This window comes from Bos grunniens, chromosome 17 (assembly GCF_055505025.1).
Source record: "Bos grunniens cultivar Pamir isolate PY7600 chromosome 17, Bosgru_T2T1.0, whole genome shotgun sequence".
In the NCBI taxonomy this organism is placed as follows: domain Eukaryota; kingdom Metazoa; phylum Chordata; class Mammalia; order Artiodactyla; family Bovidae; genus Bos; species Bos grunniens.
Window position 1 is genome coordinate 13,399,013 of NC_141181.1, and position 24,818 is coordinate 13,423,830.

Sequence of the window (24,818 nt, forward strand, 5' to 3'; positions counted from 1 at the left end):
CCGTTAATCCATGCCTTATCCAAAAGCTGTCCCCTCTTTGGATAAGGCATGGATTAATGGTGGTGCGTTACTGCCAGTTACTCAGTTGCAGCCTTTCTTACCTCAGGGAATATAGGTGCAGGGTTGCCAGTCTTGCAGTTTTTAAAGAGAAATCATAAATCTGGATTTGAATATGAAATTTCCCAATTTTTAAAACATGCTGGGCAAACAAGGTATATTTGCTGCTGGATGTGGCCACCAGTTAGCAGCTTCTTACCAAGTACGATGCCGTTATTTACGAGCAGTACACCACGAAGTAAAGTAAGCTGCCCAATGTCACACAACAAAGCAGTTTTTTAGCTGGGAACCAATGAACACTATGTATTTCTTTCATTTTTTTCCTTAAAAAAAATCACATTAGATTACAAGTTACCAAGACATTTCATCAAGTTTTTCAGAAAAATTGAAATCTGTACCTGAGGAAGTGAGCTAGTTAGTACTAATTAGTAAGTGGTGGGATAGATTAATTATTGATTTTTGAAATGTATTTAAAAATTGTTTACTCCCTTGGTATATCCTCTTGAAAATTATTGATACATGTAATGCTAAAGTTGTTGGCGTGTGTGCGTGCATGTTTGGTCACTTCGGTTGTATCCTACTCTTTGTGACCCTGTGAACTGTAGCCCACCAGGCTCCTCTGTCTATGGGATTCTCCAGGTAAGAATGTTGGAGTGGGTTGCTGTGTTCTCCTCCAGGGCATCTTTCTGACCCAGGGATTGAACCTGCGACTCAGGTTTCCTGCATTGGCAGGCAGGTTCTTTACTGCTGGCACCACCCGGGAAGCCCGTTGTTGGCATACGTGTTTATAAATATTTGCTTTTCTTTTTGCTGATTGCTCTTGCTTAATGATTTTGCAAAGACCTTTCAGCAGGGTAATTTGGAGAATAAGATTTCTAAGGAGAAAAGAAAAAAATCTCCAAGTTTCAGAATAAAAGATTGAGAATATTGGAGTAGGAACTCTGGGAATATAAGCCAATTGATAACTTTCTTCTGTGGCCACAAGCATTTGTAGGTTTTGGGGGACATATTTACAATTATAGTTGATGGTAGAAAACAGAAACAGTAGTTCAGCTATCTCAGTACTATTTTCAGAACAAATTGTCTACTTTGTAATTAGCTTAAAAATGATAATTAGCTAAAATGGTCCATAGCTAATCTTGATCTCTGGTGCTTAATTAAGTAGGGCAGAAGCGACCTTCAAAGTACTTCTGATAAGAAAAGATCTAGAATCAGACTAAGTGATACTGTAACTTAGAGACAGTAGTAGGGAAATTGTTTAGCTGTTAGCTGTCTAACAATTTTTATTGTCTGAAGCCTTATCTTGTTCTAAATTTATATGGTATTTCTTAAATAGCTGTGTAAATTTGCTACTGCCTTATTTTTGATAATGAAGATTATAAGTTCTTATTCTGGATCTTATATAATCTGTGGCTTCCCATTCTTTGCCACCAAATGAACAAAATTATCGTATAGTTAGAGATACCTCAGACTGAAATATATAATGTTAAGAGAATGAGAAGACAAGCCACAGACTGGGAGAAAATATTTGCAAAAGATACCTCTCATAAAGTACTGTTATCCAAAATATAGAAAGAACTTTAAAAACTCAATAAGAAAACAAACAACGTGATTTTAAAAATAGGCCAAAGAGCTTACCAAACATCTCACCAAAGAAATACACAAATGGCACCTAAGCATCTGAAAACATGGTTCACATCGTACGTAATCAGGGACGCGCGAACTGAAAGGAGATGATAGTACACATTTTATTAGGATGGCGAGTCCCCAGTCCTCACAAGGACATGGGGCAGAAGGAACTCTCACTCACTGCTGGTTGGAAGGCAAGATAGTGCAGCCACTTCCCTGGTGGCTCAGACCATAAAGAGTCCACCTGCCATGCAAAGACCTGGGCTCAATTCTTGGATTGGAAAGAGCCACTGAAGAAGGGAATGGCTACTCTCTCCAGTATTCTTGCCTGAAGAAATTCCACGGACTGAGGGGCCTGGGGTTACAAAGAGTCAGACACGACTGAGCCACTTTCGCTTTCACTTTGGAAGACAGTTTGGCGGTTTCTTAAAAAACTACATGTACTCTTACCATATGATCCAGTAGGCTTGCACTTTGATATGTACTCAGAGGAGTTGAAAACTTCAGTTCAGTTCAGTCGCTCAGTCGTTTTCGACTCTTTGAGACCCCACGAATCACAGCACGCCAGGCCTCCCTGTCCATCACCAAATCCCAGAGTTCACCCAAACTCATGCCCATCGAGTCGGTAATGCCATCCAGCCATCTCATCCTCTGTCGTCCCCTTCTCCTCCTGCCCCCAATCCTTCCCAGCATCAGGGTCTTTTCCAATGAGTCAGCTCTTCGCATGAGGTGGCCAGACTATTGGAGTTTCAGCTTCAACATCAGTCCTTCCAATGAACACCCAGGACTGATCTCCTTTAGAATGGACTGGTTGGATCTCCTTGCAGTCCAAGGGACTCTCAAGAGTCTTCTCCAACACCACAGTTCAAAAGCATCCATTCTTCAGCACTCAGCTTTCTTCACAGTCCAACTCTCACATCCATACATGACCACTGGAAAAACCATAGCCTTGACTAGACAGACCTTTGTTAGCAAAGTAATGTCTCTGCTTTTAAATATGCTGTCTAGGTTGGTCATCACTTTCCTTCCAAGGAGTAAGCGTCTTTTAATTTCATGGCTGCAATCACCATCTGCAGTGATTTTGGAGCCTAAGAAAATAAAGTCTGTCACTGTTTCCACTGTTTCCCCATCTATTTGCCATGAAGTGATGGGACCGGATGCCATGGTCTTAGTTTTCTGAATGTTGAGCTCTAAGCCAACTTTTTTACTCTCCTCTTTCACTTTCATCAAGAGGCTTTTTAGTTCCTCTTCACTTTCTGCCATAAGGGTAGTGTCATCTGCATATCTGAGGTTATTGCTATTTCTCCTGGCAGTCTTGTTTCCAGCTTGTGTTTCTTCCAGCCCAGCATTTCTCATGATGTACTCTGCATAGAAGTTAAATAAGCAGGATGACAATATACAGCCTTGACGAACTCCTTTTCCTATTTGGAACCAGTCTGTTGTTCCATGTCCAGTTCTAACTGTTGCTTTCTGACCTGCATACAGGTTTCTCAAGAGACAGGTCAGGTGGTCTGGTATTCCCATCTCTTTCAGAATTTTCCACAGTTTATTGTGATCCACACAGTCAAAGGCTTTGGCATAGTCAATAAAGCAGAAATAGATGTTTTTCTGGAACTCTCTTGCTTTTTCTATGATCCAGCGGATGTTGGCAATTTGATCTCTGGTTCCTCTGCCTTTTCTAAACCAGCTTGAACATCTGGAAGTTCACAGTTCACATATTGCTGAAGCCTGGCTTGGAGAATTTTGAGCATTACTTTACTAGCGTGTGAGATGAGTGCAATTGTGCAGTAGTTTGAGCATTCTTTGGCATTGCCTTTCTTTGGGATTGGAATGAAAACACCTTTTCCATTCCTGTGGCCACTGCTGAGTTTTCCAAATTTGCTGGCATATTGAGTTCAGTACTTAGCAGCATTATCTTTCAGGATTTGAAAGAGGTCAACTGGAATTCCATCACCTCCACTAGCTTTGTTCGTAGTGATGCTTTCTAAGGCCTACTTGACTTCACATTCCAGGATGTCTGGCTCTAGGTCAGTGATCACACCATCGTGATTATCTGGGTCATGAAGATCTTTTTTGTACAGTTCTTCTATGTATTCTTGCCACCTCTTCTTAATATCTTCTGCTTCTGTTAGGTCCATACCATTTCTGTCCTTTACTGAGCCCATCTTTGCATGAAAGTTTCCCTTGGTATCTCTGATTTTCTTGAAGAGATCTCTAGTCTTTCTCATTCTGTTGTTTTCCTCTATTTCTTTGCATTGATCACTGAAGAAGGCTTTCTTATCTCTCCTTGCTGTTCTTTGGAACTATGCATTCAAATGGGAATATCTTTCCTTTTCTCCTTTGCTTTTCACTTCTCTTCTTTTCACAGCTATTTGTAGGGCCTCCCCAGACAGCCATTTTGCTTTTTTGTATTTCTTTTCCATGAGAATGGTCTTAATCCTTGTCTCCTGAACAATGTCACGAACCTCTGTCCATAGTTCACCAGGCACTCTATCTATCAGATCTAGTCCCTTAAATCTATTTCTCACTCCACTGTATAATCATAAGGGATTTGATTTAGGTCATACCTGAATGGTCTAGTGGTTTTCCCTACTTTCTTCAATTTAAGTCTGAATTTGGCAATAAGGAGTTCATGATCTGAGCCACAGTCAGCTCCCGGTCTTGTTTTTGCTGACTGTATAGAGCTTCTCCATGTTTGGCTGCAAAGAATATAATCAGTCTGATTTCGGTGTTGACCATCTGGTGATGTCCATGTGTAGAGTCTTCTCTTGTGTTGTTGGAAGAGGGTGTTTGCTATGACCAGTGTGTTCTCTTGGCAAAACTCTATTAGCCTTTGTCCTGCTTCATTCTGTACTCCAATGCCAAATTTGCCTGTTACTCCAGGTGTTTCCTGACTTCCTACCTTTTGCATTCCAGTCCCCTATAATGAAAAGGACATCTTTTTTGGGTGTTAGTTCTAAAAGGTCTTGTAAACTTACATCCACACAAAATCCTGAAAAATCCACACAAAATCTTGAAAACTTATATCTACACAAAATCCTGCACCCAGATGTTTATAGCAGTTTTCGTCGCAATTGCTAAAACTTGGAAGCAACCAAGGCATCCCTCAGTAGGTAAATGCATAAATAAACTGACAGTGGAATGTTATTCAGTGTTAAAAAGAAATGGACTCTCAACCCATGAAAAGACATGGAGGAACCTTAAATGTATATTCCTAGTGGAAAGATTCAATCTTGAAAGGCTACATATTGCATAATTTTAACTGTGACATTCTAGAAGAGGCAAAACTGGAGGGGGGAATAAGAAGATTACGGATTGCCAGGAGTTGGGTGTGATGGGAAGACGAATAGCTGGGGCTGAGAAGATTTTTAGAGCTGTGAAGATACTCTTTGTGATACTATAAAGATGGATACATTTCGTGGTATCAGGTTGGTACAAGCATAATTGTGGTTTCGGATGGTGAATTTTTGTCATTATATCTAGGCTCAAACATATCTTTATTAATCAAGATAGGGATCATTACAATCAACACATTCTTGCCAATGAGAAGTTTATTTGTATGGCATAAAAATCTGTGCTCCAGGGTTCAACGAACTCTTAGAAAGCACTTTCTGCTATGTGGAATGCTTTGTGGAAGCATTTTCCCTGCAAAAAGTTGTCAATATGCTTGAAGAAATGATAGTCAGTTGGCGAGACGTCAGATGAGGCAAAACTTCATAGCCCAATTCATCCAGCTTTTGAGTGTTGATTAAAAAGTTGAAGTGTTGGTTGTGTGACGTGTGATCGGGTGTTGTCATGCAAAAGAATTGGGCCCTTTCTGATGAGCAATGCTGGCTGCAGGCATTGCAGTTTTTAGTGCATCTCATTGATTTGCTGAGCATACTTCTCAGATGTAATGGTTTTGCTAGGATTCAGAAAGCTGTAGTGGATCAGACTGGCAGCAGAACACACCAAACAGTGGCCATGACCTTTTTTTGGTGCAAGTTTGGCTGTAAGGGGCTTCCCTGGTGGCTCAGCTGGTAGAGAATTGCCTGCAATGCAGGAGACCTGGGTTCAATCCCTGAGCTGGGAAGATCCCCTGGAGAAGGGAATGGCTACCCACTGCAGCGTTCTGGCCTGGAGAATTTCATGGACCGTGTAGTCCATGGGGTCGCAAAGAGTTGGACACGACTGAGCAACTTTCACTTGGCTTTGGGAAGTACTTGAGAGCTTCTTCTCTGTCCAGCCACTGAGCTTGTCTTCACTGGTTGTCGTATAAAATCCGCTTTTCATCATATGTCACAATCCAATCAAGAAATGGTTCATTATTGTTGTGTAGAATTGGAGAAGACAACACTTCAAAATCGTGATTTTTTTTTGATTTTTGGTCAGCTCATGAGGCACCCACTTATTGAGCTTTTTCATCTTTCCAATTTGCTTCAAATGCTGTATGACCATAGAATGGTTGACATTGAGTTCTTTGGCAACTTCTTGTGTAGTTGTAAGAGGATCGGCTTCGACGATCTTGATTGATCATTGTCAACTTCCAATGGCTGGCTACTATGCTCCTCATCTTCAAGGCCCTTGTTTTCTTTGCAAAACTTCTTGGAACACCACTGCACTGTATGTTCGTTAGCAGTTCCTGGGCCAAATGCACTGTTGATATTGCGAGTTGTCAATGCCACTTTACGACCCATTTTGAACTCAAATAAGAAAATTGCTTGAATTCGCTTTTTGTCTAACATCGTTTCTCTAGTCTAAAATAAACAGCAAGTAATATCACAACCAAAAAAAAAAAAACACATTAAGTGAGAAATGGGCATTAAAATGATGCATAACATAACCACATTTATTTAAGCAAGTATTCCGAGGGGCGGTCCTAGGACAGCGGAGGAATAGGATGGGGAGACCACTTTCTCCCCCACAAATTCATCGAAAGATCATTTGAATGCTGAGCAAATACCACAAGAATGTATTCCAGTATCAAATGCAAAGTTCAACAGTGCAAAACCACAGTTACTTCTGCTCCAACCTAATAACATGTGTCCAATTCCGTAGAAGGTATAACATAGGAGTAGAACTCTGAATGTAAGCTTTGGACTTCAGATGATTATGATGTGTCAGTAGAGGTTCACCCTCTGTAACATGTGCCAATCTGGTGCTGGATGTTGATAATGGCGGAGGCTATGCTTGTGTGGGGCAGGGGTATATGGGAAATCTATACATTTGTCTCTCTTTTGCTGTGAATAAAAAAACTGCTTTAAAAAATAATCTTTATAAAAAATAGTATATTCTTTATCTCCCTACCACTGAGAGTAAGCAGTTTTTTTAGGGTTTAATGGGCACACTGAACTCATACAGTAATTATAACAAACTGACAGCTAATGTTTTCCCTACTTCTTCCCTGAAGAAGAACATGCTTGCTAAATAAACAAATGAGATTTCATAATAATAAGTACCCTGATATTTTTTTGTGAAGAAAACATCTCCAATTTTATAATAGAAATCAATAAAACAATTATTAACAGACTTATAGCCAGTAATTACTAAAAATGCTATTTTAGTATATACATTTATTCTTATTTAGAAAGCAACTTTGAAAATACATAGATTCTAACCCTAAAATATTTAGACTGAATAGTGTGTTTAGTGTCTAATTTTCAAAGAGTCCCTGTTCAAATAATCTTGTATTTTTTAACTTACTGAATTTCAGTTTTGTGTGAGTTTACCTAAGTATTCAGATTTGATAGACTCCTCTGAAGTTGAGGAAAAGGTACTCTGTGATTGTTTAATGGTAGATACAGAGTAAATTAAGTTTTTTAGGCCGAGTATATCATCCTTCAAGATTCTGTTTTTGCTTTTTCTCCCATTTCACTTAATTGTAGTGAATCTTGCCAATCAATATGGGTTTTTTACATAGTGTTTCTTTTACATTAACCTTATACAATAATAACTGTGGCCTTTGACTTATTCCCTTAATTGTACTTTCTTTGAGATTTGTGAGAAAATTGAATATTGTTGTTCAGTCACTAAATTGTGTCCAACCGTTTGCAACCCCATGGACTGCAGCACACCAGGCTCCTCTGTCCTTCACTTTCTCTCAGAACTTACTCAAATTCATGTCCATTGAATCGGTGAAGCTATCTAACCATCTCATCCTCTGTCGTCCCCTTCTCTTCCCACCTTCAATCTTTCCCAACATCAGGGTCTTTTCCAGTGAGTCAGCTCTTCACATCAGGTGACCAAAGTTTTGGAGCTTCAGCTTCAGCATCAGTCCTTCCAATGAATTTTCAGAGTTGATTTCCTTTAGGATGGACTGGTTTGATCTCCTTGAAGTCCAGAGGGCTCTCAAGAATCAAGTCATCTCCAGCACCACAATTTGAAAGCATCAGTTCTTAGGTGCTCAGCCTTCTTTATGGTCCAACTCTCACCTCTGTACATGACTACTGGCAAAAAGTATAGCTTTGACTGTATGAACCTTTGTTGGCAAAGTGATGCCTCTGCTTTTTAGTATGGTTTCTAGGCTTGTCCTAGCTTTTCTTCCAAGGAGCATCTTTTAATTTCATGGCAGTCACTGTCTGCAGTGATCTTGGAGCCCAAGAAAGTAAAATCTGTCACTGCTTCTACTTTTTCCCCTTCTATTTGCCATGAAGTACCCTTTACATGTATAGTCCTTTAAAAAAAAGATTGCATTTGGTTTCATTGTTCACTAAGTATTATACTCATTTTAGATACTGCTAACCGCTTAATATGAAAGCTTTCTTTTCCTATGTTTTGGGAATTACAATAAAGAGATATTACACATAAAACTTATGTAAAAAATGACTGAGTTGCCAGTAGTCTCAAAAGCTTATTTTTAGATCTTCAGACTAATTTTCCAAGAGTTGAGTTTCCTCATTTTTTAAAATTGGGAATTTCTTGAAGACATGCATGTTCTCTAGCTATTAAAACCATTGTACTTTGGCTGCATTATTTATAAAATTGCTTTTATAGAATTTATCTTTTCAGTTGAGTTCAGTCTCTCAGTCGTGTCCGACTCTTTGCGACCTCATGAATCGCAGCATGCCAGGCCTCCCTGTCCATCACAAACTCCTGGAGTTCACTCAGACTCAAGTCCATCGAGTCAGTGATGCCATCCAGCCATCTCATCCTCTGGCGTCCCCTTCTCCTCCTGCCCCCAATCCCTCCCAGCATCAGAGTCTTTTCCAATGAGTCAACTCTTCGCATGAGGTGGCCAAAGTACTGGAGTTTCAGCTTCAGCATCATTCCCTCTAAAGAAATCCCAGGGCTGATCTCCTTCAGAATGGACTGGTTGGATCTCCTTGCAGTCCAGGGGACTCTCACGAGTCTTCTCCAACACCACAAAAAGCATCAATTCAAAAGCATCAATTCTTTGGCGCTCAGCCTTCTTCACAGTCCAACTCTCACATCCATACATGATCACAGGAAAAACCATAGCCTTGACTAGACGGACCTTTGTTGGCCCAATAGACCTACTTTGAGACACATAAGAAATTATGAAATTTGTTGTAATTCTGTTAGGAATATTTTTGAGGATGTAGTCTACTGTATCACAAAGTGTACAGATCCAGAGTAAAAATTTCCTCCAGATCTGAATTCAGGAAAAGTGTTTTGGTTCTTATTATGCATGCGTGCACACACTCACACAAGTTCCTCTACTGAAGAACTTTTGAGCTTAAGGACTTTAATAGACATGAAAATCTGACTGTTGTAAGAGAGCAGTGGGTAGGGGGAGAAGTTCATCAGCTCTGTTAATTACCAATATGTGGTATTAGCAGTTGATTTTTATAGTTAAAAATTCACACATATGACTAAGTGGACTTAATGATAGCTCTTTGGACTATAAGTAGAAGAACATCTGTACTGTCAGAACCAATAATGATACCCACTTTTTTTTGACTGCCAGGAATTGTAGAGCCAAATTTTGTGACCTACTTAATAACAATTCTGTGTGTATTTCTGTGCCCTCATCTTTCCTTTCTGCCATTTAATAATTTTATGCCATATTTCTTATCAGCTGCCACAAATCTTTGGTAGCTTCCACTAGCACAGGGACAGTATCTGTCTTAATCACCCTCATGCCTAAGTATGTGGCACATAGGTGCTCAGTTAATGTTTGTGCGATTTTTTTTTTCCTGCAATGGCCCTAGTATTTATTTTAAAGATAGCAGAGGGGCATCTGTTTTAGCTTTACTAAAGAAAAGAATTCTAGGCAGATTAGTTCTTAAACTGATTCCACCCTGGCAGCCCCACTTTCTGGTGTAAGCGTATGATCCTGGAGAAGATGATGACTACAGGGAATATAATTTACCTCCTAGGAGAATCTAGGAGACTTGTAGCTTACCTCTTATTCCTGGCCCAGTGGTGATAAGCTCAGGTTAAGTAGGATAAGAAAGGCACTTAGGGAGTAAGAACAAGCTGATGAATGAAAGGAAATCTCTGCCTGCCTTCACTTTTCAACTGTAGTATTTGGGAGATTGTGTCACATTAAAGATAATGAAAGGATAAAAATCAACTCAAAATTATTCTTAGCTAGTTTGTAAAATCTGGCTGTTAAATGTTAGCTTTAGCTTTATCCATTTAAAATTTTTGTCATTTCTCTGTGGAAGAATAATGAAAGGCATTGAGAGATGTTCCTGGCTGTAAAATACTTATTTTGAATGAAGAGTTGCCTTATGTTGAGAGAGAATTATCAAAGGCAAATATGGAATTCAAATTTAAAATTTCTGTTGACTAGGATCAGGATTATCAGTAGCATGAAATTACCATGACTCACTGAACTCCATTTAACCTGAAGTCATAGTCATTTGAAACTTGTTATTCCCCCAGAGTCATATTGTACTTGCCATTGAACACAGAGTTCTCTAACCTTGGCTTATGGGGGCAAAAACCCAGTCTGTTTCATAATCTGCAGCCTGGGTTTTAAATATTGTATTTAAAGTGGGACAGAAGGATGAGACTTAAGCCAGAGGAAGAAACATGTTTCTGGATTGTCTTTGCCACATGCTACTTTAATCGTAGATTTGGAGTCTGTCAGATCAGAGTTGAATTCGTGGTACTATTACTTCTTTATTTTGTGATACGGTGCATTTCCTCTGTCCTCTTGGAGCCTTTATTTATTTACTTTAAAAAATGAGAATCACAATACTTCTCTTGTTTGGGTGGTCATGAAGATTAAATAAGATAAACTGTGTAAAAACATCTGCAGTGTATCAGATACTTAGTAAGTTTCTCAACATAAGTTTATGTCCTTCCATTCTCCTTTTTTCTCAAGTTTTATAATGGCTGCTTGCTTTATCCTTACTCACAGTAAGGATACTCCTTTCCAAGATTGCACAAGATTGAAAAATGCTAGATAAATGTGTCTTATATAAGGCTTCCCTTGTGGCTCAGCTGATAAAGAATCCGCCTGCAATGTGGGAGACCTAGGTTCGATCCCTGGGTTGGGAAGATCCCCTGCTACCCACTCCAGTATTCTGGCCTGGAGAATTTCACGGACTATATAGTCCTTGGGGTCGCAAGAGTCGGACATGACTGAGCAACTTTCACACACACACAGACGTGCTAGTAATGGAGAGTAGACAGGTTATCTTGGATTCAGCTCCTCACTGTCAGACCTAAACATGACATGTTGCTTTTTAAAAAGTTAGTGTTGATACTTGGCATTTGTGTATCAATTGTCCAAAATTAGATAGAGCATATATTCCATGCCATCTTCTAGTTGTTTTTTTGTTTTGTTTTTGTTTAAACCTTAATGAAATTTTCATTGGCATTGAATTAAACATACGGAATAATCCTTTGAAACTACAGCATTATTTTGTGCGTTTTGTAAAAGAGTGGTTTAACAGTTTTAATCTTTCTGATATGATCCAGTTAATAGCGTAAAATCTGTTGGAGCACACATTGAGCCATTGTGTCAAAATATTGGAGCTTTCTTTACTAAGGTAACAGCTCACTAATGTGGATACTTCCTTTGATTTTGTATTTTGTTCTTGAAGCTTTTTGTGCTTATGACATTTATTTCGATTTATTTAAAAAATAAGCAAAGCTGACTTAATACTGATGACTCTGAATTCTGCTTCTTGGTCCTTATAAATCCTTTCTCTGGAAACGTATTCTTTTGAATTAATACAGTATTTGTAGTAATACATTTATAGAGTAGGAGGGTATAAATGCCATTAAAAAAATGTATTTATGTACATCTTAACTGCCATGACTTTTAGCCAAGCCAGTATTTTCAAAAAAGCTCTGTCTGTCCTGATTGCATAAATATTTTTGCAAACATTTCCACTGAGCAGTGAATGAAGCCCTGAAAGTCACTCTCGCCAATCTGAAGGCTCCTAGAACAGAGAATTTGAGAGCAGTATTTGACTTTTGGAAATGCACAGTGTGCTTCTCCTGGGAGGCTTTTGCTTTTAGGGCAGTTTGGCCAGACAATTGAACAGATTGCTTCTGTTTGAAATTCATAAAGCAAAAATGGAGTTAATCACAATTTTTGCTAGAACATACGTTAAGTTGACTCGCTAGGTCAAATGATTTAAAAATTACTCTATGAAAAAGTTATTTAAAACTTAAAACTTATTTTAAAAATCCTTTGGAAAGAAATTGATACCTTGATATATGGTATTAAGATAGCTTTTTACTTCTTTGTGGCCCAGCCTAGTAGACAATACCTTTGGCTTAGAAGCTGGGAGTATTGAGTGTGACAGTTTAGATGATTTTGTGTGTATGAGCAGGTAATATACGGGCCCAGGCCTGTGTGTGGATCACTTATATATTCATACATGTGGGAGTACGTTTGAGTTGGAAGTGAAATGAATAAAAACAGGAGTATTGACTTACCGTTAATAAAACTTTAGTGTTGATATAATTATATGGGTATCAGTTACCCATATTCATTCATCTTTTTCTACTTGTTGCTCCGTAATAACTGGGCATCATTTTTTTACAGGATAGTTTTGAAGCTGGCAATACTCTGTGGTCCAGATACTACAAGATGATACTGTGAGATAATGGGGGATTAGCTCATATTTTTGTGCCCAAGTCATGTTGAAAGACCATACTTTGGCACACTGGATAGATTTGGCCTCATACATCAATTTTGCCACTTCCTAGATTCCTAATGCATAGAATAAGGATAGCGGTGTTTTTCTGTGAGCTTCTGAGACAAGATAAAGTTTGCAAAGGGCTTATTTATGTTGCTTGTCATGGAGCAAACACTCAATGCAAATTCTCTTTTGTGTTTTTAAAAAATAAGCAATATTTGGCAACTTAAAGATTTTGTGAGTATTTGAAGTAAAATACAAATTAATTTCCACTATCTTTCATGGGGGGAGTAGTAGTGCTTTCTGCACCTTGTTAGAAATCTTGATAAAAGTACTGGATGTTGCATTTTAAAAGGTTCTCCTATTCTATATTTAGTTGTATAAATCATATAAGCAAATGTAGACATAGCTGATTATTGTTTTTCAAAAGCTTTAACATTTTTATGGTAAACTTCTATAAAATAGAAGTTGCTATATATAATTTATAAGTCATAATTTACAAATTAATTCAATTTTAGACAAATGAAGAGTTTCTATCATATAATCAACAGCCAGTTTTGGGGAAAATGACATTACTGTGACATGTTATTAAGATAAACTTAAAATCTCGTTAGATACCAGTATTGTCATGTTTCTAGAGGTTAATTGGCTTCATTCAGTTATAGATTATGAATGGTTCCAGTTGAATAATCCACTGATCTATCAGGCAGAAAGACCAATAGTTCACGGAACTAATTGACCTTGTCAGTATAATAGAAACACTTACAGATAAAATTCTCTTTGCTAACAACATTGCAAATGAAAACCCCAGAAGAAACTGTTATGTCCTATAATGCTGTGATTCAGTTAGCAGACTGTGGATGGAGGTGGGTCATGGAGTGTGGAAGTTGGGGAGGTGAGGGGCATAAGGGATAGGAGGGAGAATTTTGGAGGGAAGCTGATCAGACAAAACATTAGAAACACACCGTTTCAGAATGATTTTAACCATCTTGAATCTCTAAAAACTCGTGTCTTTGAATTTCTGTAAATTAGTGTCTTTAAGTTGTTTTTTTTTTTTTTCACCCTTCTTCTGTATGTCTAGCTCCTTTTTTGTAGATCTGATAGTCATTATTGCAGTGAGTTCTGAGCAGGAAGAACACATCTTTGAGGAAGCACAGCTCTATAACACAAGGATGAAACGTGTTTGCCACCCTACTGTCTTGCTTTATTTACATGTTTTACCAGCAACGTAAGGAGGATATTATCTGGGGCAGCATTATATCCTGGATTCTAAAATAACTCTATTTTTTGTTTGTTTGTTTTTTGGTACAGGTTTGGATTTGTGCCGGAGTGGGGGAAGGGAGCAATGTGGGGAAGAGATGCAGAATAAGAGAGAACACTCATTTCATGACAGATTTTGATGTTTTTGTTTTCTCTCTCTCTCTCTCGGGGGTGGGGATGGAGGAGAGTAATGATGAAGACCATGTATTTTATTAAAGAACCAAAGCAATATATCCATCTGTCTTAAAGAATGCAAGTGTTTTTCAAATGCTTTAAGAAACTTAGTGAACCAGTATCAGGCCTTGGTCTTTAAAGGGGAAAAAACAAACAAAAAAAAGAACTTAGCTTAAAACTCGTTTGGGGTAATAGGGATTTACAAAATCAGCCCTGAGAAACTGCAGCCGATATCAGCCTTCATTGTAATACTGTAGGAAAGTGATAACATTCCTGTCTCATTTCCCTTTTTTAAAGAGACATCTTTTTCATTATAAGAAAAAGACAAATTGTTAAATGGGCTTCAAAAATAGTAATAAAAAAAAGATTTATAATGGAAAGAGTTGATGGTATATTTCACCTAGAGTAAAAAAGACAATGTGTAATAAGGGATTTTGTGGTTTTACAGCTCAGTGCATGTGTTTGAAAGCTGTTCTCTCAGCAACGTGGGTGGCAGGTTATGCTACCATATAATGTATTGTAGTTGGCTCTCCACACTTGTCAGGGTTAGTGTTCAACCACTCGGAAAATTTTCCCATTGTTCTGTCATGTGAACCAAGACTAGTGTTGAATTCCCAATAACTTAAAAAAAAAAAAGAGTTTTAATTAGAAAGTTTGGAATTTGATTACATCTTATTGTTTTAATACAGTTATATATATATATATATATTAGTATTTTATCTAGTATTGCAATCATTTTTCAGGAAGAAAATAGCAAATCAAATTCATCTTATTCTTTTTTTTTTAATAGATTTTTACAGAAATTTGTATACTGAATCTTGCCCTTTTTTTCTGTCTTAACACTCTATTTCCATCTTAAGCATTTTGCTTTAGATGGACCATGGCTCTTGGCAGCTAGTGCATTTTTAGCAAATAATACTGTTTCTAGTAAGAGTTGCAGAGAGAAAAAAAAAAGCTTAGTGTGAGGTCCTTGTAAACTGAACCTTTGGAACATTACTTTATTTCTCTCCCCCCCTCTTCGTGCTGCTTCTCTATTTGTGTAATGGTTATAAATTACATCCTTTGAAAGGAAGAATGAAAAACAATTTTGTTTTGTTATTTTCGTAGTTGATTTTTTTTTCTTCTTTACCTGCCATTTTAAAGATACACAGAGAAATAAGCAATTATGGTATTGAAATTCCATTGTGCCAGCACCTCCAGAGCATAATCCAAAAAAAACAGAAAACCGCCTGCTGGGCTGTCTGCAGTATGCTTGTGTGAACATCAGTGTCTGCTGTTCACACATCATTTTTTTACTGAAAATTCCTCTCAGAATAAAGACTCTGTGTTTTCTGAGTGTAGTGAAACATTTGTTGGTCCTTACATTTTAAATTTGTGAGGAATTCTGTTTATGGGCTAAGTTATCATAGGTGTATATTACACGATTGTTTCTGGCACATCGGGAAGTAGAGAAAAGGCGTGTATGTTTATGGGCTATAAAATAATGAAAAGCTTTAAATGAAATTATCAAGCAGTAAAGGTGAGAAATAACGAGCTTTTGTTGAAGAGATATATGAAGGATTGATTTAAATATTGACTTTTGCCCTTCAAAATCTACTTTATTTATAAAGTAAAGTCTATCTTGGCGAGATGAATATACAAATATCATAAACATTTCCTGTACTTCAGGAAAAATTCAGATGTTTAGTATTCAAATACTTAAATATGGTGGCTTCTTGACAATATTGATTTAGTAAAATCTTTAAAATGACCTTACCTAATTGCTCTAATCAAGAAATATATTTGAAAATATATTTATGGGTCCTTAGATTAATTTTTTCACTTTTAATCTTATATACTTCATTTATTTTTATTCTTATTATGCTGCTGGTTTCTTATAAGACATAGATAGCAGATTTACAGAATATAATCCAGAGTGTTGACAGCCTCAACCTTTCTTTCAGACTCATAAAATATCAAAAAGAGAAAGTATTTATGAAATAATAGGGAGCTTCAGGTTTAAATTTGGTGAAATGGAAGTTGATGTCCACAGTCTCCCATAAGGTTTTTTTTTTTCCTTAGAAACTTTCCATGTAAAAGTTAGTAAAGTTTTTGCTGAAACTGAATTTTTATCCATTTCAACTATTTTTCATCAAGAGAGAATTTCAGGTTGTTTTGCCTTTGAATTTCACTGAGTTTTCACCAGTTAAAATGCACTTTCACATTTTATAGCAATTGTATGAACCTTCTAATTATTGATTCTTCTGACTATTAAAATGAGATTACTGTCTGAAATCAGTTATCATGTTTAGTCCAGTAAGCAGTGATGCTTGCATTCAGATCTCTCACATGTTCTCAATTTGCTACTTATTAGTTGTCTTAATCTTTCTTTCAGTCTTGTAGATGGAAGAGATTGTCATTTAAACAAGGTATATCTCAACATGCCTCCAAGAAAGCAGGGTAAGGGCACCAAGTCCTTAACATGCTAGTTTCCTAGGGGCCTAAGACTCCTGAGCCTGCTGATTGCCACGAAGCCTAATTGCTCACAGAGCAGCCTGGCACACTGCCATTCCCCCACTGGGCTGTTTGTTGGTGCTTGTGAATAGAACAGAAATGTCTTTGCTTTCTCTACTCAGTTGTCGCTGATTGCAGTTTTAGGAAACAAGTTAACATTTTTCTTAAGATGATAGTCATTCAGGCCAAGGTGAAGTCGAACTATATATCTAAGCAATAAGCAGTAGAATTAGTTCAGTGCTTTTAAAAGTAACATAAAATACAATCATTACTGCTTACTCTATAATATCAATCTTGTAGACTCCACCTTAGCTATTCTAGACAGATGTTCTAGATTTGGGTAGACAGTTTTGAACGTAAAGGGTGGTTCTTTTTTGTACTTTTGTTAACAGTATCTGTTTCATATATGAGTTATCGGGCCAATGGAAATCACTGTTCTTGCAAAGTATATGAGGGACTACTTCAGTTATTTTGAAAATCCTTTATTGAGAGTATTAGAGATGTTTGCATTGTAATTTTCAATGTACCTGGAGGTGTATATTGGGTTTTTACCTCTGCTTGGATTTGTAAGAAGAACTTCATTTGTTCCCAACATCATGCTCTACTTCTAGGCAGCGTAACTAATAGGAAACGATGAGTGTTGTGGGACTTGCACACACTTGAGTTACTTCCTTTTCCTCCAAATCTGCTTCAGAGTTCCATATCTCTTTAAAGCACATGTAGGGTTATACTTGAACTGCAAATAATTTATTCACTTGTACTCATCTCAGAATATATCATAGCCTCATTTTTTATTCCAGAGAGACGTACTTCAAGACTACATTATTCTTTCAGTGATGTTCAGAGTTCGGGCAGGGAAATCACTTTCAAGTCCTGGCTTCATCCTTCACCAACTAGGTGACCCTCAGCAAATTATATAACCTCTCTATAAACTCCAAGTTCCTCAGCTATAAATCAGGCCTGTGGCGTTAGGATGATTAAATCAAAGATCAGTTAATTTCCTGACACATGGTAGAGGTCACTAGATGGTAGCCGTAGGGAGCAAAAAAGCCTTGGAAACAAGTAGTGTTCTCCTAGGCTGTAAAAGCATGCGCTTCTGTGCCTTTCTTTAAAATCTCATGAAACTAAGACCTTCAGTTACACATAGCTGTTGGATATGCATTTGTATATTTGAGTTGATAAACATACCAAGAGCGTTGGCTTTGGAGTTGTCTGCTTGGGTTTGGGTTCCTTCCTGTTTTGCCACTTACCTCTGAACCTTGGAAAGTTAGTTTCTCTGGGCCTCAAATTTCTTGTGTATCAAATGAAGGTGAAATTAGTGTATCTCATATGGCTGTTGCAAAGCTGGAATGACTCAGTACCTGTAAAACTCTTAAAACAATATTTGGCAAAGAGTAAGTGCTCCAAACATGTTAGTTGCTGTTAACTGTTATATTATCTCATAGAAGAGGAAAAATTGCAGAGCCAGAAAACTTGAATAGAGTCAGCCTTAATTAGTGATGTCTCTTTCATCCACTCCCAGATAATCCCCATTACTTTGCTTTCCAGTCCCCTTCAGAGCTCCACATCTCCTGAAAGTGTCTGTAGGATTATAATGCAATCAGAAGTCTACTTTTTAGTTATTAACTCCGTAGAATTGTAACATACTTGCAGGAAAAATGTTTACATGTCTCTTGATCAGAAAGTATTTGTTGAGTTTATCACCTTCTACTTATAGGTCTTGGGTTAGTTTTTTAAACAGTCCTTTTAAAGACAACTTGATTGTGAAAAGACCTTTTAAAGGCTTCATGGAGACTCTAAACATCTTTTTTCTTATTTAGTTATATATTTATTTACTGCTTTATTGAGATAGAATCATATGTCAATTCTGTTGCCAAGTTGAGTGATGTACTGTGTGTTGATTTGATACACACGTATTATTGTGAAATGATTACCCCCAGTAAAGTCAGTTAACACCCCCATGTCCTCACATAATTGCCATTTTCTGTGTGGGCAAGAACATTTAGGATCTGCTCTGTTAACAGCTTTGAACTATATATTAGTGTGGTTCATTATAGTCCCCATGCTGGACATTAGGTTCCTAAAAGTTGTTCATTTGACAGCTAGGAGTTTGTTCCTTTTAGCCAATATCTCCCCAATTCCTTCAACTCCAGCCCCTGGCAGCCACCATTGTATTCCCTATTTCAATGGGTTTGGCATTTTTACATTCCACATGAGAACATACCATATTTGTATTTCTCTGAACTATTTTTTTAGAAGGTAGTTGGGTCTCTGTGTATCCTTCTACTTCAATTGGATTTTCTTAAATAAGCAATTATTCACTTAGAGGTTAAGTCATTTATATGAAAAGTATTTTATAGTGATTCTTTGGTATCTTAAATTACTGATCCCCCCATCTCTTTTCCAGTGGTTTGTAATCCAGCCGTAAGCCTTCAAACTGCCTGTCTCCTTAGATATAATTCTGCCATGTATACTTAAAGGCTATCTTTAACCTGTCCTTGTTTTGAGTATTTGTTTACTATCAAGATTTGTGGTTTTAAAATGACAATATATGTTTTAAATTTGCTATACCTTAAAAATTACTCACATATGTGAAAAGTCTAAATTTGTATGCTAGATGTACAAACACAAGGTTTTAACATACCTACCATGCATACAAATTCTGTTTCTCAGTTTTGTTCTAGGATAAAAGATAAACTAATGTAAAATGTAAATGAAATGTACATTTGTTTATTTTAGAGCTCATTTAATAGCAAATCATAATTTGCTTGGAAGCTCAACGACGGGGAAAAAGCTGAGCCTCGTATGGCAAGAGAAGCCCTGCACCTGTGCAGGCATTGCTGCGGGTGTTTCTCGTGTGCTTGGCACTCCCTCCTCCCCTGAGTCAGTAAAGCACCACACGCAGTTCATGTGTATATGTAACTTACTTAATGTAAGAAAAAGAACTTAATGCGCATCCCAAAGCTAAAGTACACCTCTTCCCATCCCGGTCATAATCCTTTTCATATCTTTTAGAGGTAATCACTGTCATAACCTTTTATGATAATTTCTTTGGTTTTTTAAAAAATAGTTTTCCCATCTTTGCCTGCATCCCCTAAGCAATAGATTCGTGTCTGTTTTTTATCTTTTAACTGGTTCATTTGGTACTGTCAGATTTCTCCGTTCCCCCTCTTTTTTTTTTTTTTTTTGCCAACTTAATCAGTCTTATTCTTTAATTTTCAGTTATACTGCAAATTGTCTTAAGTTTTATTTTTTAAATTTAAGTTTATTTTTGCTACCATAAAATATGTGTGTAAGTTAAAAGTCTGAAAGGACCACGACAGCACTTACAAGAACAGCACTTCTCTCTCTACCCCACACCTTCATCCTACTCCTCAGGAATACGTCTCTTATTCTGAGTTATTTTAGCCATTTGGGGGAGTTCTTTTTGGTATTTGCTTTCATATTTGTAAATGACATGTGCAGGTCTACATAATGTGTGTACATATCCATAAAGACATGATCTAATGATGTCTTGTGCTCTGCTCAGTTGCTCAGTCATGTCCGACTCTGCAAGCCCATGGACTGTAGCCCTCCAGGTTCCTCTGTCCATGGAAATTTTCAGGCAAGAATACTAGAGTGGCTTGCCATGTCCTCCTCCAGGGGATCTTCCTGACCCAGGAATCAAACTTGCATCTCTTGTGTCTCTTGCATTGGCAGGCAGGTTCCTACTATGAAATATTAGGATTCAGCCCTGTAAACGTATTTCTTCTCTCAAAAACTTCTCTTTATTTTCCTAGTGTAGCTTTTCTTGCTATTTACTAAATCATTATACATGTTTTCACTGTCAGGACCACATTAGTCAAAATAAATCATTATTTTTGTAGAATTAATGATTGCCTCATTTTTCCCCCTGAATTTTAAAAATGTTTTCAGCTATTGATATATCCCTAAGCTCTCTGACAGATCTTGTGAAAACTTCTGGAAACAGTCATACATCCTCTCTCAGTTTCACATTTTTTTTCATGTAAGCATCCCTACTGTACCTTCAGCCTGGCTATTGTGTCCATGTGTCAGGCAGTGGAAGTCCATTCAGAGGAGCAGAGCACTGCTGTATGCTTATGTGTATGTGTTTGAGGGCTGGTATTGTATAGAATAGTTTTGTTTGAAGGATTTTGTCTTACACAAGTAAGAGTTGGTTAAATAAATTCTGCAAGGCTGTTGCTTTCACATCTGAATGCTAGAGCTTGAAATCCACAGGGCAGAAGGTCAGAAGTGAAGATGGTAAAGTGGTGAAGGGCAAGGGCAAGCTGGAACCCATACACCAACTTGAGGAACTGAGATCCACGTCAGTTCTCACTGCCTCTCACCTGTGATGTCAGTGTGCTGTGGAAGGAGTGATGCCCTTTGTCATGGAGCAGACGCACACTCATCTTGGGAGGCAGAGAACCCACAGGAAGATTCAGGGGAAGATGGAGCAGTCGTAGGCCTGGCTGCTGAGCCATGACAGCGGGGTGTGTCAGCATGTAGTGACAACTTACGTGGGCCCCTAGTTTGATGATACAAAACCTGTAGACTCACCTACCTCCAAATGCAGAATGGCTGCTGCTTCACTCCTGCTGTCGAAACCTTGCATGAAAATCTCTCTCATGTCTCACCTAACCAGAAACATGCCAGGAAGGGAATTCCAGAAAATGCAATTTAGGTTAGCAGAGCTGGCATGTTAGAGAGCCACCATGGTGGCCTTGAGACCGTTTCTCTTAGATCTCTGACTGATGGCCCCAGCTGCTGCTTTTCGGTATCCAGCACCCCATCAATGCCCCAGAGTGAGCACAGCAGGGGTACTGAGTGAGGCTCACTCGTGGGTACTCTGGAGTCCTCTGACAGGCAGCCATGGCCTAAGGACTCCTGGACAGCCGTGCCAGACTTTCACTAGATCTGCACTGCAGAATCACACGTCCACCCCACCCTCCTCCTTCCCCCATCTCCTTCTCCTGGGCTCAGACCTGCACTGCTGTCTAACAGCTCTTCCAGCCTTCCCTGGCTCCCTCCCCACTTTCTGTCACAGATGTTTCCTTTAATAAATTTCTTGTATATCTGTTTCTGTCTTGGTGTCTGTTCAGAGGACTTGGACAAACAACTGTCTTCTTAAGACATCCTTTCAACATCATCTTGGGAATTTCCTTCATCTTTTTTGGTAGATTCCTTGTTCCTTGGGTCCCAGGTCTTCATTTTTCTTAACTTTCTTCCTCTTTTGGTGAAATGTATCCTCCATATGGGAGGTAAAACTGTTGAAACCTTGCATGACTGAAAACTTTATTTTAATCTCACCCTCGAGGGATGATTTGGCTGGGTATGGAATTCTTGTTTGGAAATAATTTTTCATCAGAATTTTAAGCACATTCTCCATTGCCTCATAGTTTTCTGTATAAATGTTGAGAAATACAATGCCACTTTTGATTTCTGATGCTTTGCCTGTGACCTGTTTTTCTCTGTAGAGGCTTTTAAAATCGCTGTACCTTTGATGTTCAGAAATTTTATGATGGTTCCGCCATGGTGTGTGTGTGTGTTTCCTTCATCTTACTGAGCATTTGTGGTTCGCACCAGTGTGGAAACACCTGTCCTTTATTTCTGGGAAGTGCTCTTATGTTCCTTCATATTTTTCCTCTATTTTCTCTGTTCTCTCTTTCTGAATTCACATTTGTTAGCAGTGATTCTTCCTGCATTGAGCCACTGATTTTCTTATTGTCTTTCTCTTTTGTTTTCTCAAATTCCAAGCAGTTCATTTAATTTTGTATAATTAAATGTGTGTGTGTGTGTGTGTGTTGCTCAGTCGTGTCTGACTCTTTGCGACTCCGTGGACTATAGCCTTCCAGGCTCCTGTGTTCATGGGATTTCCGAGGCAAGAGTACTGGAGTGGGTTGCCATTTTCTTTTCCAGGGGATCCTCCAGAACCAGGGATCAAACCTGGGTCTCCTGCATTGCAAGCAGATTCTTTACTGTCTGAGCCACCATGGAAGCCCTGTATGTGTATATATATATACACACACACATACATATACACATACATATATACATGTATACACACACACACGTGTGTGTGTGTGCACATGTGCATGCATGCAAAGAACTGATTCATTGAAAAAGATCCTGATGCTGGGAAGATTGAGGCCAAGACGAGAAGGGGGTGACAGAAGATGAGATGGTTGGATGGCATTACTGACTCAGTGGACACCAGTTTGAGCAAACTCAGGGAGATGGTAAAGGATGGGGAAGCCTGGCGTGCTGCAGTTCGTGGGGTCGCAAAGAGTCGGACACTACTGAGAGACCAAACAACAGTGTATGTGTATATTTCTAAGACCTATTTTTGCTTCTTGGTCTTTTTTATAAAATAGCATTCTATTCTTGTGTTAAGGATGCTTTCCTTTATGAAGCTGAAGATATTAATAAAGCTTTGCTTTGTTTTTAAATTTCTTGTCCTCCCTTTATTGCTTCTCTTCAGATTTCCTTTCTTGTTTTTGCTTTTTTTCAATTTTGCTTTTTGTTTTTATTTTCTTTCTTTTTTTTTTTTTTACATGCATGGAGAGCCTTGGGTATTTTCTCATAGCCTAGGCGTGAGGCACAAATTAGCAGTTGGGGAGCAATTTGCTGCTCGTGATGGAATTTGATGCTTACCAGGCCTTACAGCAGTGTGGTAAGGCTGGCACCTTCATCTTTTTGCACACAGGCCACCTTCTCAATGAGGCCTGTTGTGACCACCTTATTTAAAACTGCACACACCTGCCCTCTGGTGCTTCTGATCCTTCTTTTCCTGTTCTGTATTTTCCCCAAAGCTTTTTTCCCCTCAGAGCACTTTTATTACCTAATATATTATATAATACCTTATTTATTATATTTGTTATTCATTTTCTGTCTTCCCTCAGTAGGAGTATTGGCTCCACAAGAGCGGAGATTTTGTTATTATTTTTATTTTCACAGATATCTTGCAACCACCTGGAATAGTGCCTAGCACAAAATATTAAATTGGGGACACTCACATCACTTGTGTGTACCTCTCATTTTATGAATTTGTTCTTTTTTCACTTTTCTCTTTTTCTTATGGTCTTATTTTTTTTCCAGAAAATAGTAATTCATTCTCTGGCCTAGAGGCGAAGGGTGGAGGATAGGAGGTGGGATTTGGAAGGGGCTCCAGGGTGATCTGCCTGGGATTCAGCAGCCCTGTAGCTGAGCAAGATGAAGAGAGCTGAGGTTCACTGTTAAATGTCTAGACGTTCACTCCATTAAAAAAATAATAATATGCTGCCATCTTGTCTTGTTTTACCTCAATCTAGATCCTCCCTTCATTAACCTGTACAGATAATGTGAACTTTTAGTTTTCTATGGGAGTAGGAAAGGGAGGGTCACCTGCCTACTTAAGCTGGGGACTGGTGAGAATCTTGACATTAAACTGTTTCCTCATTGGATAACTTGTTTTCCTGTTTGAATATTTGTTTATTTTTAACCTAACGTGACCCTCCTACCTTCAGAACTACCTGGTGCTTTCGCTTTCAGTGATGTTAGGGTGCAGTGCACCGTGCTTCTTCTTGACTTCTCCATCCTGCCTGCTTTTGGGGATTTATACATTTTCAAATTCTTTAGCTGTCATTTTTGTTGGTGTCTGGGAGTCTATTATTTCCTAAACTATTTTGCAAAGCATTTATAAATTATATTCATCAAAATGGTATGTGCATGAGAAATAATGGATGATTAGATATAACTCCTGAACATAAATAAATTTCCAATAAATTGATAATTTCCTTTTACTACACCGGTCACAGTTTCCAGTAATCCAGGACACAGTTAAGTCCACACTTTGTTGACTGATGAACAGATTCTACTAGATTTGAGCGGTAGTATGATGGCATTTAAATATCCTCTTTGGAAAGTTTAAAAGTACTTTGTATATGTATTTGTATACTTGTGTGTTTTCTCATATCAGGAGAGATGTGAAAAAAGATATAAACCTAATTGGAATCTACAGTTAGCATTTAAGGAATAGAGTGTGGGGATTGAAAAGTAGAGGGCCATAAGTTGAGAATAGTTGTTCACATTAACCATGAGTGCTAGGGTTTTGAAAATGAAACAAAATCTTGGTAAAAGGTTGTATAGTTAGTGGACTTCAGACTTAAAGAAAAATTAGAG

General features: G+C 38.1%; 1 protein-coding gene across 11 annotated transcripts in view; it reads left to right on the forward strand.

Moving 5' to 3' along the window:
- Positions 1-24,818, forward strand: part of ANAPC10 (anaphase promoting complex subunit 10) — a 168,641-nt gene that overhangs the window by 47,517 nt on the left and 96,306 nt on the right. Inside the window, exon 6 of one of the 11 annotated variants that reach the window (XM_086346553.1) lies at positions 14,043-14,545. The exons of the other annotated variants lie outside the window; for them this stretch is intronic. Coding sequence (XP_086202679.1) covers positions 14,043-14,207 — 165 coding nt within the window. The 3' untranslated portion in view covers positions 14,208-14,545. Of the gene's footprint in view, positions 1-14,042; positions 14,546-24,818 lie in introns of those variants that run through there. 11 annotated transcript variants of the gene reach the window in all.